The sequence below is a fragment of the Cynoglossus semilaevis genome, chromosome 9 (assembly GCF_000523025.1).
Source record: "Cynoglossus semilaevis isolate Cse_v1.0 chromosome 9, Cse_v1.0, whole genome shotgun sequence".
NCBI classification, from domain to species: Eukaryota; Metazoa; Chordata; class Actinopteri; order Pleuronectiformes; family Cynoglossidae; genus Cynoglossus; species Cynoglossus semilaevis.
In genome coordinates this window covers 1,198,794-1,214,831 of record NC_024315.1, presented here as the reverse complement: position 1 = coordinate 1,214,831, position 16,038 = coordinate 1,198,794, and the positions used below count along the sequence as shown (strand labels likewise).

At 44.8% G+C, this 16,038-nt stretch overlaps 3 protein-coding genes and 1 long non-coding RNA gene across 6 annotated transcripts in view; 2 read left to right on the top strand and 2 right to left on the bottom strand.

Moving 5' to 3' along the window:
- Positions 1–440: 440 nt before the first annotated feature.
- On the top strand, positions 441–5,297 carry soul5l (heme-binding protein soul5, like). The gene is made up of 8 exons (XM_008316310.3): positions 441–663; positions 768–1,134; positions 2,288–2,347; positions 2,539–2,620; positions 2,698–2,818; positions 3,260–3,399; positions 3,483–3,646; positions 4,186–5,297. Coding segments are annotated over exons 2-8 (1,071 nt in total). The 5' UTR covers positions 441–663; positions 768–1,132; the 3' UTR covers positions 4,688–5,297.
- A 445-nt stretch (positions 5,298–5,742) lies between these two features.
- LOC103383261 (arylamine N-acetyltransferase, pineal gland isozyme NAT-10-like) lies at positions 5,743–8,016 on the bottom strand. Of its 2 annotated transcripts, none has more exons than XM_008316314.3 (2): positions 7,906–8,016; positions 5,743–6,755 (listed from the first exon to the last, which is right to left on the bottom strand). In XM_008316314.3, exon 2 carries the CDS (start codon positions 6,748–6,750, stop codon positions 5,881–5,883), a length of 870 nt encoding a protein of 289 aa, XP_008314536.1. In that variant the 5' UTR covers positions 6,751–6,755; positions 7,906–8,016; the 3' UTR covers positions 5,743–5,880. The 2 variants fall into 2 exon arrangements, with proteins under 2 accessions (XP_008314536.1, XP_008314534.1); XM_008316312.3 differs by lacking the exon at positions 7,906–8,016 and adding an exon at positions 7,143–7,283.
- Positions 7,564–10,285, top strand: LOC112487527 (uncharacterized). Of its 2 annotated transcripts, XR_003050683.1 has the most exons (4): positions 7,564–7,869; positions 9,295–9,452; positions 9,928–10,052; positions 10,144–10,285. It is a non-coding gene; the product is annotated as an uncharacterized LOC112487527 (long non-coding RNA). The 2 variants fall into 2 exon arrangements; XR_003050682.1 differs by lacking the exon at positions 10,144–10,285 and having other exon boundaries at positions 9,928–10,137.
- Positions 8,860–16,038, bottom strand: part of LOC103383260 (calmodulin-regulated spectrin-associated protein 3-like) — a 10,700-nt gene continuing 3,521 nt past the window's right edge. The window contains exons 5-17 of the mRNA XM_025058828.1: positions 15,467–15,605; positions 15,153–15,292; positions 14,920–15,013; positions 14,793–14,844; positions 14,489–14,547; positions 14,379–14,415; positions 11,771–14,201; positions 11,568–11,689; positions 11,127–11,413; positions 10,926–11,025; positions 10,704–10,819; positions 10,490–10,608; positions 8,860–10,301 (exon numbers count right to left, since the gene is read on the bottom strand). Coding sequence (XP_024914596.1) covers positions 9,969–10,301; positions 10,490–10,608; positions 10,704–10,819; positions 10,926–11,025; positions 11,127–11,413; positions 11,568–11,689; positions 11,771–14,201; positions 14,379–14,415; positions 14,489–14,547; positions 14,793–14,844; positions 14,920–15,013; positions 15,153–15,292; positions 15,467–15,605 — 4,029 coding nt within the window. The 3' untranslated portion in view covers positions 8,860–9,968. The remainder of the gene's footprint in view (positions 10,302–10,489; positions 10,609–10,703; positions 10,820–10,925; positions 11,026–11,126; positions 11,414–11,567; positions 11,690–11,770; positions 14,202–14,378; positions 14,416–14,488; positions 14,548–14,792; positions 14,845–14,919; positions 15,014–15,152; positions 15,293–15,466; positions 15,606–16,038) is intronic.

Sequence of the window (16,038 nt, the reverse complement as noted above, 5' to 3'; positions counted from 1 at the left end):
AGAGGGGGGACAGGAGGGGACGTCAGGGGTCGAAGAACTCCTGAGCTGTGACCACAGACTGCTTTGGTCTCGGAGTCGTTGGTGTGACGGTTGTTGACAGTCGCCCAGTGTAAAACTGATGTTTAGAAGGTTTCGTGCTCGTTACACAGAGTTTGTGTGAATTGTTGCAATAAAGCTGGTGTTTTGGATCCATCTCTGTGACATTTGGAACCGTTTTGATCCCGAACTTCCCCAGTACTTTCTTGCGTATCTTTAAAACACAACAAGTTCCAGAATTTGATGCTTTTTTTTTTTCCACTGCCAGTTCAGTCCTTCTTACTGTTGTTCTACAATATCGCATTCTAGTCTCCGTGTGTTTAAACTGCCGTTCATTTCTAAGGCCAAACAAAATAGTTGTTTTATTTTTTATCTTCTTAAAAAAACAGCATCCGTTCAGAAAAAAAACCTCAGAACTGATTTGTTCATTAGTTGTAGGTGGAAAACAAAAGTGTCTGCATGAGAAGTTTCAAGAAGATTAATATTTTATTAAAGTACTTTCCACGAGACATGACACAATCCGTCCACTAGGGGACTTAATGAAAACCAGTTTAAAGTAGGACATGCAGTAAATCTTTACACTCCCAGGATTCTCAGGCGTCCTTCAACAACCTGGAAAATGTTCAGGTAATCCTGGAAAAGCAGTTTCCCTACTCCCTAAAAGTGAGTCCCCGCCTCCACCTTCCCCCCCTCACTGTTCCGTTGTTTTGTTTTTTCTCATCATGCTGCAGGAATCGACTTCTGAGATTGACCTGGTTAGAAGACGAGGGGAAACAGCTGGTGATGGTGATGATGATGATGATGATGATGATGATGGTGCAGGTGCACTAAGTCCGCACTGGACTATACGTGGCGCTGTCCTGCTCCTGTCTGCGGAGGTGCCGGTTCCAGCCCCGCCCTCCCGTGAAGCTGCAGTCCGCAGTGAAGACGAAGTCCAGAAGGATCCCGTCACAGTGCAGCACACTGCAGTCTCCATCAGCAGCAGCAGCATCATCACACTCCTCCTCCTCCTCCACCTCCATCTCCTTATTCGCCTCCCGCACCTCCTCCCTGCGCTCCTCTGGCAGGTGGAAAGGACGAACACGGAGCAGAGACGATGTGAGTATGACGCCTCTCCATATTTTATCATCGTTTTTAGATGTGATTTTGTGACTTCTTCTTATTATTATTTATCTTTTTTTTTCTGTCACGTCATGGACAGTCAAGTTCATTCTTGCGTCACTGCCAATGCGTGCGTTCACATTTTTACGCACTTGAATAGTTTTCTGCAGCTTTTTTCAAACCCCTTAAATCCACCGCGGGGGAAATCGTTGCCTTGTTTATTTTTGTCCTTTTATTTTAATGATGGGAGAAGATGTTAGCACCGAGTTTATAATCTGTGACCTCAAAACGCCTTTGATTCATGAAGAGTGATGATGCAGCACATCTGCGTCCTCACACACACACACACACACACCCCCACACGGCAGCCGTTCTTGTTTGATGACCAGAACCTCGGTCTCTAACACTTACTGGTCCAGTCTGGTCCAGTCTGACCATGAACCACATCTTCATCCTGCCTTTAACCAAAGCCTCAGATATAACTTTGACACTTTAAAGTCGGCTCCTAGTGGATCTAATGAGAACTACAGGGTCGACCCAAAAAAACAAAAAAAAAAACAACTCAAAATAGAATTTAATAAAGGGGAACAAAAATATATTTTGCTTCGTCATATTTTGGTCAGGGTGTGTTCGACCGAGTGTGATCACAACCAATCACCAGATCCATCTTAACCTAACACATTAAAACAAACAAACTTACCCATTACATTTCAAAATGACCGATTTGATACCGACTGTGGTGTGCTCATGGGATTTCGCAATGATTACTCTAGGGGTCGCTGCTGAGCCTTTCAACGCATTTTTGACAAACAGCCGTTTTTTTATGTTTCATTGTTTCTAACTTTGGGACAACGACGTATGTTGTAATATAAATGAATCGTTTTGTAAAAAAAAAAAAGAACAAATGAGAAATCAAAACCATCAGAGATTGTGCTCTAATGTCTGTGACGTCCGTCGTGTGTTCTGCTGTGACCTTGCCAGGTTTTTCCTTATCTGTTTTTGTCTGTCATCGAGGTCCGGCCCATTTCTCAGGTTTAAAACTAGATCCTTGGTTTGGTCCATTGATTTCTGTAATTAAATGACTTATTTTTTTAGTAAATCTTTCAACAAAAACAAAAAAAAACAATGACGTGTGACTTTTCTTTTCCAGGACGTCTGTCTTGGTCTGTGCTGTTCTGGCCCTGGTGGCCTCAGCTGAAGCCAGTGTTGGGTAAGTGTCGTCGTCACCAGCAGCAGTCGTGACCTCCACACACTCTACCTGTTAGAATAACTGATCAAACCCAAGGAAAAAGTCATGTTGGAGGAACGTAAACACAGCATATCGGTTTTATCTAAAGTTTTGGGGTTTTTTTTAGATAAAATAACATTTATTCTTCATAAATAATTCTCTCTCTGTTACAGGCCCAGTACCAACGACAGCTTTTGCACCGAGTCGAAGGAATGTCTCCAGTATGAGCTCGTCTGCAAGACGGACGAGTATGAAGTGAGTGACCAGCAGGTGTCGTGTCCACAGGCCTCAGCTGTCTCTCTGTTGTCACTCACATGTCTGTCTGTGGTCAGGTGAGACACTACAGCCCAACCCGCTGGGTGTCAACGGACGCAGAAGCCTACTTCATGGGGGTGGGAGCAGCCATGGCCTTCAGGAGGCTTTTCCAGTACATCACTGGAGCCAACGATGAAGGTGAGGTCAGCAAAGGTCAGACAACAAATAGCCGGAACAGATGATAAAAATAAATAAATAACATTTCATTGTGGCCCACGTATGGCAGGACTAACAATGGGTAAGAATAAAAGTCCAGTGAAATTAAACCAAAAATGGTCAAAGTCTGGTGTGAAAATATAACAGGGATGAATCAGTTCTACAAATGTCCCACATGTGTCGAACTCAAGGCCTGTGGGCCAAATTTGGCCCCCTTAACTTTTTGCGACCCAGAACAATTTGACCGGAGAACATTATGGTTCAAACGTGTGTTAGAAAAATTCTGTATTTAATGTGATTGAAGAGTGCGATGAGTCAGAGAGGACGATGTCGTGTGAGTGGTTTCTGTGAGGCGTCAGTGTTGAATTAAAGACTAGACTGAAGACGACACACGTTTGTGGCTTTCTGTCTCGACGCTGACAGCGATTCAGATGGAGATGACGGCACCGGTTCTGGTCAAAATCCCAGAGGAGACAAAGATGTGGGAGCCCGCCATCTACACGCTCAGCTTTCCACTGCCGGCAGCCTATCAGGACAAGCCTCCGGCCCCTACCTGCGACAAGGTGAGCTGAGGATGACACGGACACATGACACGGTGGAGGAAGAGGTTTTGGTTTCACTGGTGTTTACGATGTCTCTGCTGTAGCTTTACTTCACCGAGATGCCGGAGATGGACGTGTACGTGAGGAGCTACGGAGGCTGGATGCTGTCGGTCACCTCCAGGCTTCACACCCACCGGCTGAACAAAGAGCTGGAGAGAGTGAGGGCTTCCTTCAACCACAGCTACCACTACGGCGTCGGCTACGACAGGTAACGCTCGTCACAGGTTCTTAAATGTCAGATGAAGATTCTAACTTTATTTGACAAAAAAAAACCATCACAGTTTCTTTATGTATCAGAGAGTTGGCAGATACATTTTCATCGTATTAGCCAATCGTGTGCTGTGTACGAGCTCGTCTAGGTAAATAAAGCTACCAGCCATCGACTTTCAAAACTAGAAGCCAAAACTTACATTTGTATAATTATGTTATAATGTCTTTTAGTTTATTTATTGCTATATTTCCCAATATAGCAAAGATTTTGCGAGATCGGATTTAAAAAAAATAAATCTGCGATGTACTGAGGGAGTGAAAGAAGAACCGTGACATAGAGAGGGAACACTGTTTAGGATTGTCTGTTTTTAAGGACTAGGGATTCATGAATCAGTCTCTTGATTGGTCGAAAATGAACCAAGTGATTTGTATTTGTACACATTATACACTAATGTAACATTATGTCATTTAAAAAAATAGTCGTAAAAATCTTCATTCTGTGTGTGTGTGCATGTGCGTGTGTGTGTGTGTGTGTAGTCCACTTAAGCTTCTGAACAGGCACAATGAAGTGTGGTACATATCCGAGGGGGAACCCGTTTGCACGGACCCACAGGAGCCCACTCCTCCCCACACCCCCCCCCCGACTCCCACAGACTCCCCCGTCTCCTCCCCATCACAGCCACTTCCTCACACACTCTCTGACTCCCCCTCAGCCCCCCTCGCCAACGTGTCCTTCAACACGACATCCAACGCCACCTCCCAGATGCCCCCTGACTCGTCCGAGCTTCCACAATCCGACGCTCCTTCTAGTCCCAGTCCGTCCCCTCAGACCGATCTCACCTCCGAAGCCACTTCCAGTCACCCCCCCACCACTGCCCAGACACCGCTGGACTCCACCACCAACTCCTCCGATCCTGTCACCGCAGGCCCGTCTCTGGAGCCCCAGTCTGACGTCGTCCTGTGGAACAGCACGGCTAACAGCACCGCGGACACACAAACGGAAGCTAGCCCCGTGGTGGAGCCCGACGACGCTAAGTAACAACCTCACACTTTTCCGCAGCAAGCCATTCCTGGTGTATGGGCCCTACACTCTGTCTGTCCAATCAGAGCAGGCCGAGTGAGGACACGTGAGGATGTTGAATGGACACGCTGGTTTCTTCAGCCTTCTCTCTCTAACCCTGTGTATCTCACCGTCTCCTCTGTACGTTGTGTCAGTGCTTTGCACCTGCAGCTTCACGCACCTGTGGTTTTAGAAATAGGGACAAATCCAACATACGCTTTAGATGGAAAGGTTTCAAGTCATTGTATAAAATCTGAGAACCGTCAGTCACAGAGATCATGTGTTTATATATTCAAACGTAGACTTCAGCTGTCCAGGGCCGTCCACAGTCATCGTGGGAGACGGGGACAGAACGAGGTTAACATAAAGTAGAGCATTTTTATTACGGGATTGTCTATTGTCCAGACACACAAGTACATACGTGTAAAACCCAACAATATTCTTAGGTAATAGTACATCGCTCTGCAAAAACTATTTCTACATGTACTGCAAAAACTGCTACGACAAAGTGCAAATAGAGTGTGAACGTTAGAAGTTTAGGTCATAAGGAATCATCTAAAGATCAATAAACCATCAATCTGAATTGTCACTGTGTTCTGGACTCCTCTGTTCCACTGTCTGTGTCCAAACCTCCGCCCTGGAATACACTTTTCAAAATAAAATACCACGCAGGTATTTTTTATTTAATTTTTTAGTTATTTCCATAAATAAATGAAAAAGAAATCAAAATAAAACTTATTTTAACTAACTTTATTTTGTGTGGCGTGCTACAAAAGCTGTTAGCTTGGTTTGCTACAAGAAGAGACTAATCCTCGTCCTGGTGATTACAATCGCCTGTCATAATATACGGAGTAATTTTGACTCTTTTAAATTAAATTAAATTATCAGTGTGACTGTGTATGTGATGAATTCGACCTCGGGAGCTGCCTCTTAAATTGAAGAGCACTTTTATTTATTCTTCCTGTGCTTCAACATGCAGTCATAGTTGGTTAGCTTGGTTTGCTACAAGAAGAGACGACGTTAGAAAAATGTTGTTTATTGGAATTAATTGTTTATTTTTTGTGATTGTTTTGAGTGTATTTTAAATCAAACATTTAATGGATTTAATGGACAATAATCACATTGTTGCCACTTGTTCCAGTATATTTTTTCACCCATCTTTTTTTTTTTTTTTAGAGAGTAAAGGATGCTTTTTGGTTCACAGGCTTCAGCTTGTTCTGCAGCTTCACACCAAACTTCTCCCAAAGAATCCGCTCCACTTCCTCTTCTGGTATGTCCTGCATGTCGATAAGATCTACTCCTTCCTCAGGTTTGAAGGTGACCTGGCTGTAGCTCAGGCCGACCAGGCCTCTGAATCCTGTCGGTGTTTGCAGGGAGCAGATTGATTTATTGGTGAAGAGTGAATCAGGATCTGTCTGAAGGCTGTGGTTGAACTCCAGGAAATGGTCGACCTGCCTGGGAGCCAAGGAGAAGCAGTAGATCTTTCCTGACGGCTTCTTGTCAATCAAGGGTGAATCAGAAAACTCTGCCGCGGTAACTTTCTTCCTGCTTGTCTTTTCCAGCACCCAGGTCTCCCCCTCCTCTACCAGACGAAAGACTGCTACAGGCTGAGGCTGCTCCTTCCCTGAGATGAGCTCCAGTGGCTCCAGGATTTGAGACGACATCCCGAAGCTCACATCCGCAATGTAAGCTCTTCCATCAATCACAACTTTGTTGATGAGATGATCTTCTGTCGCGGTGAAATCGTTGGTGTCTGTGTCGAAAACTCTGGCTCCTAACATTGTTACGTCGTAGCCCATTTCTCTCAGCACCCAGTTGAACAGACAGTTGTTTTCTAAGCAGCAACCGCCACGATTGCTTCTCACCTCCTTATCGAAAATAACCTGCAGGTCCAACGTGATTCTCTCACCACAGTGAATGCTGAGGTTTTCAAATGGGATCACCATGACATGCTGTCTGTGGATCTGCCTCAGTGTTGCCAGATCCGGTTTTGCATTTGAGCCTTGGAAACCAATTTTTGCAAAATATTCCTGCAAATTCATAATTTCTGTAAAAAAAAAAAAGAAAAAAAAGGAGGGAGGGGGTCGAAAAATGTCACTTTAAAACAAACTACACTTAAAGTATAAAAAAGAACAGGCAGAAACATTTAAAATACTTGGTTATAATTAATAATAAATGTCTGACTGAAGGACTGGGATATAAGTTGTGTTTTATTTCCTCTGCGGCAGATTCGATTTTCTTTAGTTACAGCTGCGTTTTTTTCCTTTAATAATGTCTTTGCCGAAATACGTACATACAAATTAAATGTAGTTTTTAGAATGTTGTAATAATTAATATTTGGCTCACAATTTTTTAAACCCGGCGATACTAAATATTTTGTTTGAAGGTTGTATTTATTTGTTAAATCGGTTGCTTGGTATCCAAGGTACTTTACCTGGTCTCAAATAAGAGATGTGATTGGACGGTGGGAGCGATTTTTATTTACGGAAGTAACGTTGTAGTTGTACGTCGATAGCCAAACGAACGCACTACAACATATGTTATATATGGGCTAAATCACTCCCTTCTCCCGATCCCCCTTCATAGCAGCAAATCTGAGGCAAACACACAAACGTAACGTTCGTTATAAACTGTGTGTAACCGTTGAGTTTGTCGATGTTGGCCGTGTCCGGTTCCGGGGCTTTTATTTTTGATGGAAAAGCGGAAGTAGTTGTGACGCGCAGGCGACTGCGTTTGTGTGTTCAGTGGCCAGTTAAGTTCACTAACCTTCCTCATCCACAAAATATTTAACCTTTTGATATATTTTCTTTGTCTACACATCTACAACTGACTAAAGTTGTAATAATTCGCCGCCATTTACGGATTGACTCTACTGACTCGTTTGTTAACTAGCGAATTACTAAAACTTCCGTCCAACTACTCCAGTCTGTTTATATGATTTTAGTTTCAACCGATATTCAGTGTCAGAATAAGAATCCGTTGTTACTGCCATTTCGTCAATAATTGTTTGTTATATTAACGTGTTTCTCCTCGCAGTGAAACTGTCGTGACGTTTACGTCAATTTCTAAAACTACAGTTTGCCTCAGCTGCATTAAAACAAAATCCTGCAGGGCTGTTCCTACAACTTCCTAAAACTCAACAAACCGACATAAACGCCCAGGTAATTTACCAAATGTTAAGCTACTAAGTTACTTACCAAATGCTAAGTTACTAGGTTATTTACCAAATGCTAAGCTAAATTTACTTTTGGAGACTTTGGGGGAGACGGAGAATCCAGTCCGGGTGAGTTTCTAATGCTTTGTGTTGTAAACAGGAAGTATCAACTCAGCAAATAGCATGTAGGTATATGTAGATATAATGTAGATATACTGTTAGTTTACACAACTAACAGTACCTGTTAGACAAGAAGAACCGCGAATCCCAGTTTTATGGTATGTCTCAATGTCTCAAAACTCTGGATTTGTGGATTGAATCCCAGTTTTATGGTAAATAATAAAAGGTTTAATCGTGACTCGAACAAATGTCTCAAAACTCTGGATTTGTGGATGAAAAGAACTTGGACTCGTAGTTGGATTTGTCAGTTTTAATCTCATCTGTTGTCATACATGAATGCTGGTCTGAAACGTCCAGTTCATCAATATACCATTCAATTTCAGTCCTTTATCGACGTAGTTACCAGGTAGATTTGTGACTGTTATTTCCCAAAATTAAAACATAATTGGAAATTAGGGATGCCCGATAATATCGGAAGTCATGAACTGCATTTTTCAATCAAAAACAAAACAGAATTCTCGCCGTTAGATACATGAAGTCACCAGAAGTCACCAGATGGCGCCAGATGTCGTTTTTGTTTAGTAGTGACGTATTGTATATGAGCAAAAATGTGAGGCAAAACTACACTTTTCACAAACATAAATATTGTAAAAAATGGAATGGTAGATTCAGACCAAGGCTGCATTTATAAAAATGTTTTTGTCAATTCGCACATTTTTGATAACAGTCTAATCAGACCTGTAAGATATTCCAGAAATAATTTTTCTTTGGTTGTAGAAGTTACATTCGTTTCTTTTGCTCATTTATAACGACGAAACCAGTACAACCACCGAACAGAGGGAAATGACGTCATTAACTAAATTAAGGGAAGGAGGGAAATGACGTCATTAACTAAATTACAAGAGAAAACTAGTAGCAGCGTGAAACAAAGTAAAAGTAATATGACATGAAACTTTATCCTTAATATACTTGTAATGAATTGTACAAGTTGGCATCCGAACCCTATTTCCAGAAAAGCTGGCAAACTTCCTCAAAATGCAACAAGACTTGAATTTTCAGTGACAAATTATTTGGATTTGTCAAATAAAAACAAACAATTTCTCCAACACAATCCAAAATGTTGAGGTGGAGAAGGAATGATCCTAGAAGTAACATCCGATGTGGTATAAAAGGAGCATCTGCCAAAGGTTCGAGTGATTCAGCAACTGGTGGAGATTTATTGCATTTTAGGAAGATTTCCGAGTTTTCTTGGGTTTTTACATTCACGTATTGTTAACAGTAACAAGTTCTTCTTCTGTGTCATTTCATGCAGTAACTGATCCTCCATGCTGCGGTGCTGACGTCACCTGTGACACCAGTCTGATGATTCGTTCACCTCTACATTCTGTGGTTATGGCTATGGTCATAGTTTTAAGAGAACAAATGTTCCCGGCGCCCCCTGCTGACAGACTTGAGCACTCATAAGCGATGGTGAGAATAAAAAGGGATTTTTTTTTTCCTCAGATGTTTGACTTAGGTATAAAACTTCCGTTTTCCTACACAGAGATCTGACACTGATCTAAAGTCTTATTAAAAGTTCTGTAGTTTAGTAAACAACTTCATAAGTTTTTTTTCCTCTGAAAGAAAAAAAAGAGACATTTTTCAAGTTTGTACTTCAAACAATACGAAGTTAAAGTGATGAGACTTTTTAAAAGTAACTCTTATTTGTGCAATGTAGGCTTTTTTTTTCTTTTACAAAATGTTAGCGTCCTTCCTCTGTAAGAGTGTGACTCCTCTGCTGCTTTTATGCACAGTGGATGACGTGCACTTTTCTCTCCTGAAAACTTTCTAATTGAAGTAAAATCCTATGTCTAGAGAAGTACTTGTGTATCTGTGTACACACACACACACGAAACATACCGAGCCTCCAGGCCTGTTTTTACCTACACATTTTTATTTTTCCTAGAATCGTCTGTGACTTCTGTCACTCGTAGCAGCGAGACGCTCTCACTTGGAAGGAACCGCCTTTTTGGCAACGCTCGTTCTCCTGCCTCCTCCTCCTGCTGCTCCTCCTCCTCCTCCATGCCAAAGGTGACCAGGGATGGTGAAGGCATCAACAGACATACCCATGGTTTTTGAGGGAATGGCGCTAAACTGCTTCCTGTCTGAGCTGTATTTATAGATGGACTCCACCTGGGTGGAGCTGACCGTCCTCGGACCCACACCCGCCAGTCGGACCAGTTCCTGTGAGTCCAGGTTCATGGTGTAAACGCCCCTGAACTGGCAGCTGGAGTCACGGAAAAGGATGAGAAAGTGGTTGGCGGGACTTTTCTCCATCTCCTGAGGTGAGCAGAGTGGGAATAAGAGAGAAAAGACGGCTTTAACCTCCGAACAACGCTACAAAATGTTAGAGTTGACCTTTTTTACATTGGGTTTTTGTTAATAATTACTACAGAAACTGAGCATGTATTTTTGTAAATCCATGATATCATATTATGCCAAATACCACAGTGCTAAAATTACTGCACCTCCACTATCTTGGTCTTTTGTGCCTCGTTAACTTTTCCAGCTAAACAGCAGTGTGACAGCGCGTTATGGATGATGAATTTGTTGGATTTGAAACTGGGTTCTTTGAAGAGCTTCGGACCTGAGAACACGTAGAGAATAGTACATAGTACAATAGCCAGTAATTTTTTTTATAGCATGGAAATAGTGTACCTAGTTGCAGTACTTTTACAGTACCTGTGTATTCTTGGGCTGATGAGGAACCATTACAGGCCGCCTCAGAGTCCTTTTCTAGATTCTGATTGGCCAGTTTGTTTGGTGTCACACATCCTGAGGGTGATTCAGGGCGGCTGCTGGAGTAAAAAAATAAAAGCAGAAAAAAATGTTTAAAATGTCAGTATCAAAATGACATAATTCTACCTTCATTACTGACAACTGTTAGCAAGATGTGAAACGTACCTCCGGCCTTTCTTGCCGGAGTCACGTCCGTTGTTTCCTGACTCGTCTCTTGCAGCCAAGTTGACGGAGGAGTGCGAATACTCTTTGGTCAACTTCGCGCCTAAAAAGAAAAAACATAAAAGCGGTATTTCAGTTCAACTCTAGACAGAAGTAAAATTTATGACGTACTTTGTCAGGGATTCAATCCACTCTTTAATTTACCAATAATTCCTTTGGCCGGACTCAAAGACAACTTTGTTTCCTCCCTGGTCATGCTGCGAGGCCGAGCGCGGCTCTTCTTAGCGGGAGATCGTCCCTGACTGGGGGCTTTCTGCCGCAGTACTTTGTCGAAGTCTTCCATGACCCTGAGCTGCTGTCGCCGCGCGTACTCCCCTCGTGTGAAATCATCTCGGCGGGCTGGAGTAGCAGGAGGAGTGGGGGAAGGAGAGGTGGTGGCTGCAGGTGGCGTACGTGGCGGCGACGCTGCGTTTCTGTCTAATAACGTTGACCTGAAAAAGTCAACATGTCAGGCTATAACTGCAATGCTGCGTCTAACTGGGCTCAGAATATTATCACATGAGTACGCTGCTGAGTAAACCTGCAGTTTAATTGAGATGAATGTCTACAGGGACTTTGGTCGGAAGTCTGAACGTTTGTTTTCACCTGTTTTCTCTTTCCTGTTCGTTCCACTGCCTCCTCTTCCTCAGCTCCTCTGCCCTCCTCTGCTGTCTCTCCAACAGGAGCGCGCGACGCTGCGCCATCTCCTCCTCATTATGGAGTTCATCCTAAAATCAAAGTAGCGTAAACTCATAAACCGCAGCGATTGTTGACACATTTTTTAAAAACTCCTCGTTGACCTTCCTCACCTTAAAGAAGAATCCGATCCCTCCCCTGGTTCCCTGCTCAGCCAGCTCTGCGTTTGGTTCCGATGGTTCTGTCTGACTCTTGGGTTCCCTATGTTCTTCGGGTGATTCTGGTGATTTTGGGTTTACTGCTTCATGATCCGGCTGCTCCAGAGGTTCAAAAAGTTCTGGGACGAGCCTCGCCCCAGGTTCTGCCGCAGATTCTGTGTGATCACTCATGGAGTCAGAGGAAAACTCATGACCTTCATCAGTCGGTACATCACTTCCTCCCTCTGGTCCAATCAGAGAGGACAGCGACGCCTCCATCTGGTTGCAGCTCTTTCTCGTGCCTCCACCTCCCGTGCTGTAGGCAGCAGAGATGGAGAAAGTCTCGCTCTCAAACGAACACTCTGACGGTGCACCGGAGCTGCTGCCCCCGGCCCGAGAACCCCCGTGTCTGGCCACTGCAGAGACGGGCAGTCCTCCAACGGCCTCCGCCTCCTCCTCCTGCTCCAGCTCCAGGCTGAACTGTGTGGGTGTCTCACTGGAACCTGTCTCTGATGTGCTTTCATCAGGTTGAGGAGGACGTTGAGGGGAGTCCTGAGGGATCCGGGGACCACCGATATGGAAAGAGGAGGAGGTCTGGACTTGACACTTGCTGGGTGACGCGCGGCGTAAGTGCTGGAGGGTGTCCACGGTCTGGGTCGGCACCAAGACGCGGGTGGACGTGGGGACCTTGAGATCAGAAGGTCGTGGATGGAGTCGCTGATTCTGTTGGCGCTGATGGTGTTTGGGGCTTCTGGGCGATGAGGAGGCGGCGTGAATCTTTGTGCGTGGAGCAGGGCACGAGGAGGAGATGGTGGATTTTGGAGAGGTGGATAAGGAGAGAACATTGGATCGTCTAGAAGGGGAAGAAGAAGTGGGGAGATGTGGAGCAGCGGGGATCACCCAGGCTTTAGTGGAGCTCCTCGTCGGAGCCTTGGTTGGGGTTCTTGGTGGCGTCTTTGTTGGCGTGTGCGGAGGAGTTTGAGGAGGCGTTTTAACGTTACTCCTCTGTTTGGGTTTCAGAGTCGTCTTGTGTGAATTTCTGGGTCTCTGGTTTCCCAGTAGCTGCTGTTGCTGTTCTGTGAGTTTCTGCATGTCTCTCTGCAGTGACTGCAGGGCTTCGCCCAGTTTCTGCACCACTTCGTTGTAGTCCTCCAGGACGGACTCGCCTGGTTTCTCCTTCTCTGGCTCTTTTTTACTGTCGATAGAGAACGTGACCTGCTTTTCCAACCGAGGAGGATTAGAAACATTTGTTTTTTCACTCTCTTTGTCGTCAGCTTTTCCGTCATCCTTTACCTCTTTCACTTCCTTCTCCTCCTCCTGCTTCAGTTGCTCCTCCATGCGGGTGAGGCGCTCCTCCAGGGTGAGATTGTCATCCTCTGCTCCATTTCCTCCTCCTCCTCCTCCTTTCTCTCGTTTCAGCTGAAGGAACGCCGTCTTCCCCAGCCTCTGCCTGTGTTTGGCAAATATGGCTTCAATTCGCCTTTTTTGGGCTTCGATGCTTTTTCGTTTTTCCTCCAGACGAGCTCCCAACTCCCAGGCCTCAGGCCCTGGTTCTGGACCGGTGGGACCCGGTGCCTTCACAGGGGTTGAGGGTGTGTGTGGCGTCCCTGGGGTTGTTGGTGTTGGAGCTGAGAGGGATTCCTCTCCAGGAGTGGCAGGCTGTCTCCTTCTATTGTCACGTCGTTCAGCAAAGCTGGTCATTCTTGTACTGTTGTTGGCGCTGTTGTTCCCATGGTGACCACTACTGGGTCGAATGTTTCCAGGAGCGTTCCTCGGGGCATCATCTGACGTGTCGGAGGAATCAACGCTGCCGTCTCGGAGAACGGAATCATCATCACGTGACATATCAGAGCGCCGGCCTGATCTCTCGCTCCTCCCTCCTCTTCCTTGCCTTTCATTTCCACCCACTTCTCCACCTACAGGTCGGTAGAGAACTCCCGACCGAGAGGGAGCGGAGCTGCTAAGTTGGGAGCTATCTTCCTCCGGACAGTGCAGGAAGAAGCCAGCGGGGGCTCCCTCTGGGCATAACCTCGGCTCGGGCCTTCCTCCCCCCAGCCCTCTGCCTCCCTTCTCTGGTATCCTTTTGCCGTTGGGAGCGTGAACCACCTGTAGCGCCTCCTCAATAGTTGGCAGTTCTCCCAATGGCGCCGTGTGCGCATAGGGCCCCCAGGACGACCGCTGGGACGGAGCTGAGCTGCTAACAAGGTGGCTGAGGTCCTCCGGTGGGGTGTACGGGACACGGGCCATCCCTGATGATGTCATCGACGAGGTGATGGCAGGGACGCCGGTGGGGAGGTTGTCAGTGCTGACGGAGCGAAAGACAGAATCTATTGGATTTCCCATGACAATGTCAACATCACTGTCCAGGCCAAATGGGATGCTGAAAGTCACTGCTGACAGTGGACGACTGCAGAGAGATGAGTGACGGTGAACGCATGGAGCGACAAATGGAGCGTGGGCGACAGAATGGAGAAGCAGAGACCACAGAAGCCAAAATAAGAAGATAAGAAATCAATATAAAAAACGTGAATGCAGCACATTTACTGTCAAAGAATAAGAACAACCAGCTCCGCAGGACATTTACCTGATTTGCTTCTTTGTCCAGCTTTTGTTTTCTGAAACTGCAGATTTGAGTTGATTAGCGAGACGGGACATTTACAGATTTGTTAGAAAGAAGAAAAAAAAAAGTCTTACCCGGTGACACTGACGAGAGGGGCACAAAAGGTTGTTTGAAAATAAAAGATGGGGAACCACTGAAACAGACAGAAATCCAGTCAGAAACATAACAGACGACTGGACTCTAGTTTATATATATATGTAGTCATAACATTTTCATAAATGTTTCTGCAATTGATTATTATTGATATAAGTTACAAATATTGTTCGTTGCGGAGTTTTAAGGCTCTGGTGATTTACTTTGATTCTTATCTGCGTTGATGACCTCACAGTGTCATTGATTTGTTTTGTTAGTTGTATTTGTTTGTGGGTGCTGTGGTACCTGTTGCTGTTCCCACTGACAGGACTGGTGCAGTCCAGCAGCTCTGAGACATCTGGAAGACAGACACACAGTTGTCGCCACCTCTCAGACTAACGGCTGATGTTGTGTATGTGTCAGTGTCACAGACCTGTGAGGTCCACGGGTTGTAGGGGCTGCACAAACTCCGGCTTCCTGATCTCAAACCACTCCAGGAGTTCTGCCATGAAACTCATGATGTTCAGCTGCAGGAAAAACAAAGTCACACATTTTACCCGACGGAATATAATTTATATTTGTTTTTTGTTTTGCTAAGGATATTGTGGCTTTTTAGGTGCTTCAGTAACAGCCAACGTACTGACACACACTCCACACTGAACTTACATGAAGAAGTGGGGGAGCGTAGAGCAAGTCCTCCACAGCTAGAGGGCAGCAGCTCTGTAGTCTGCTCTCACAGAAATCTTTAATCAGCTGGAGGTTGTAAAGACTGTCAGCCACCGACATGGTGTCCTTCAGACACACATCTAAGAGCGGGGGGGTTGGGGGGGTGGGAGGGCAGAGAGAGAATGGAAACATATATTTATACAAACAGATTTATTTTCAGTTGTTTCTCTCGTCTCCGGTCGTCGTCAGTCTGTCATCTGACGTCTTTCCTGTGCCGCACGTGCGTTAGTGCCTGTGTTCATGTGTACACGTACCCTCCAGGGGCAGCAAGCTGGGGCAGTAGAAGTGCAGCACAGCAGCTACCGCACAGCCATTAGAGAGATCTTTAACCGCAGAAACCAGGGGGAAAGTGGGCGTCAGCTTCGACTGCACTTTGTCTTTCCTGTAGCGAATCTGAAAAAGAAAGAAAGGAAGAGGAAGATAAAAAGACGGAAAGAGGGTAAAAATATAAGACGCATGGAAGAACAATGTACAAGTAAGAAAAATGTATGTGATTTAGGAATTACGATCAGTAAACCCTAGTTAGGATGAGGGTCAGACCAAGGGTTGGGGTGAGGGAGGTTAGGGTTAGATCAGCATCAGGGTTAGGTATTAGGTTGTGGTTTCTTATCAACAGGAACTTAAAAGTTGACGTACCAAAAATGGACATAGCTAAGTATTTTAAGGCAAATTAGTGCATTGTTAGTCATTTTTGAGAAACTTTTTTTTCCGGAGATTTCTTCAGGAAATTATTGGTATAGGATGTAACTGTGATCAAAAGTTGACGTACTAAAAAAGTATATTTTTTCTTAACTTTAATCACAGAAATGGACATAGATAAGTATTT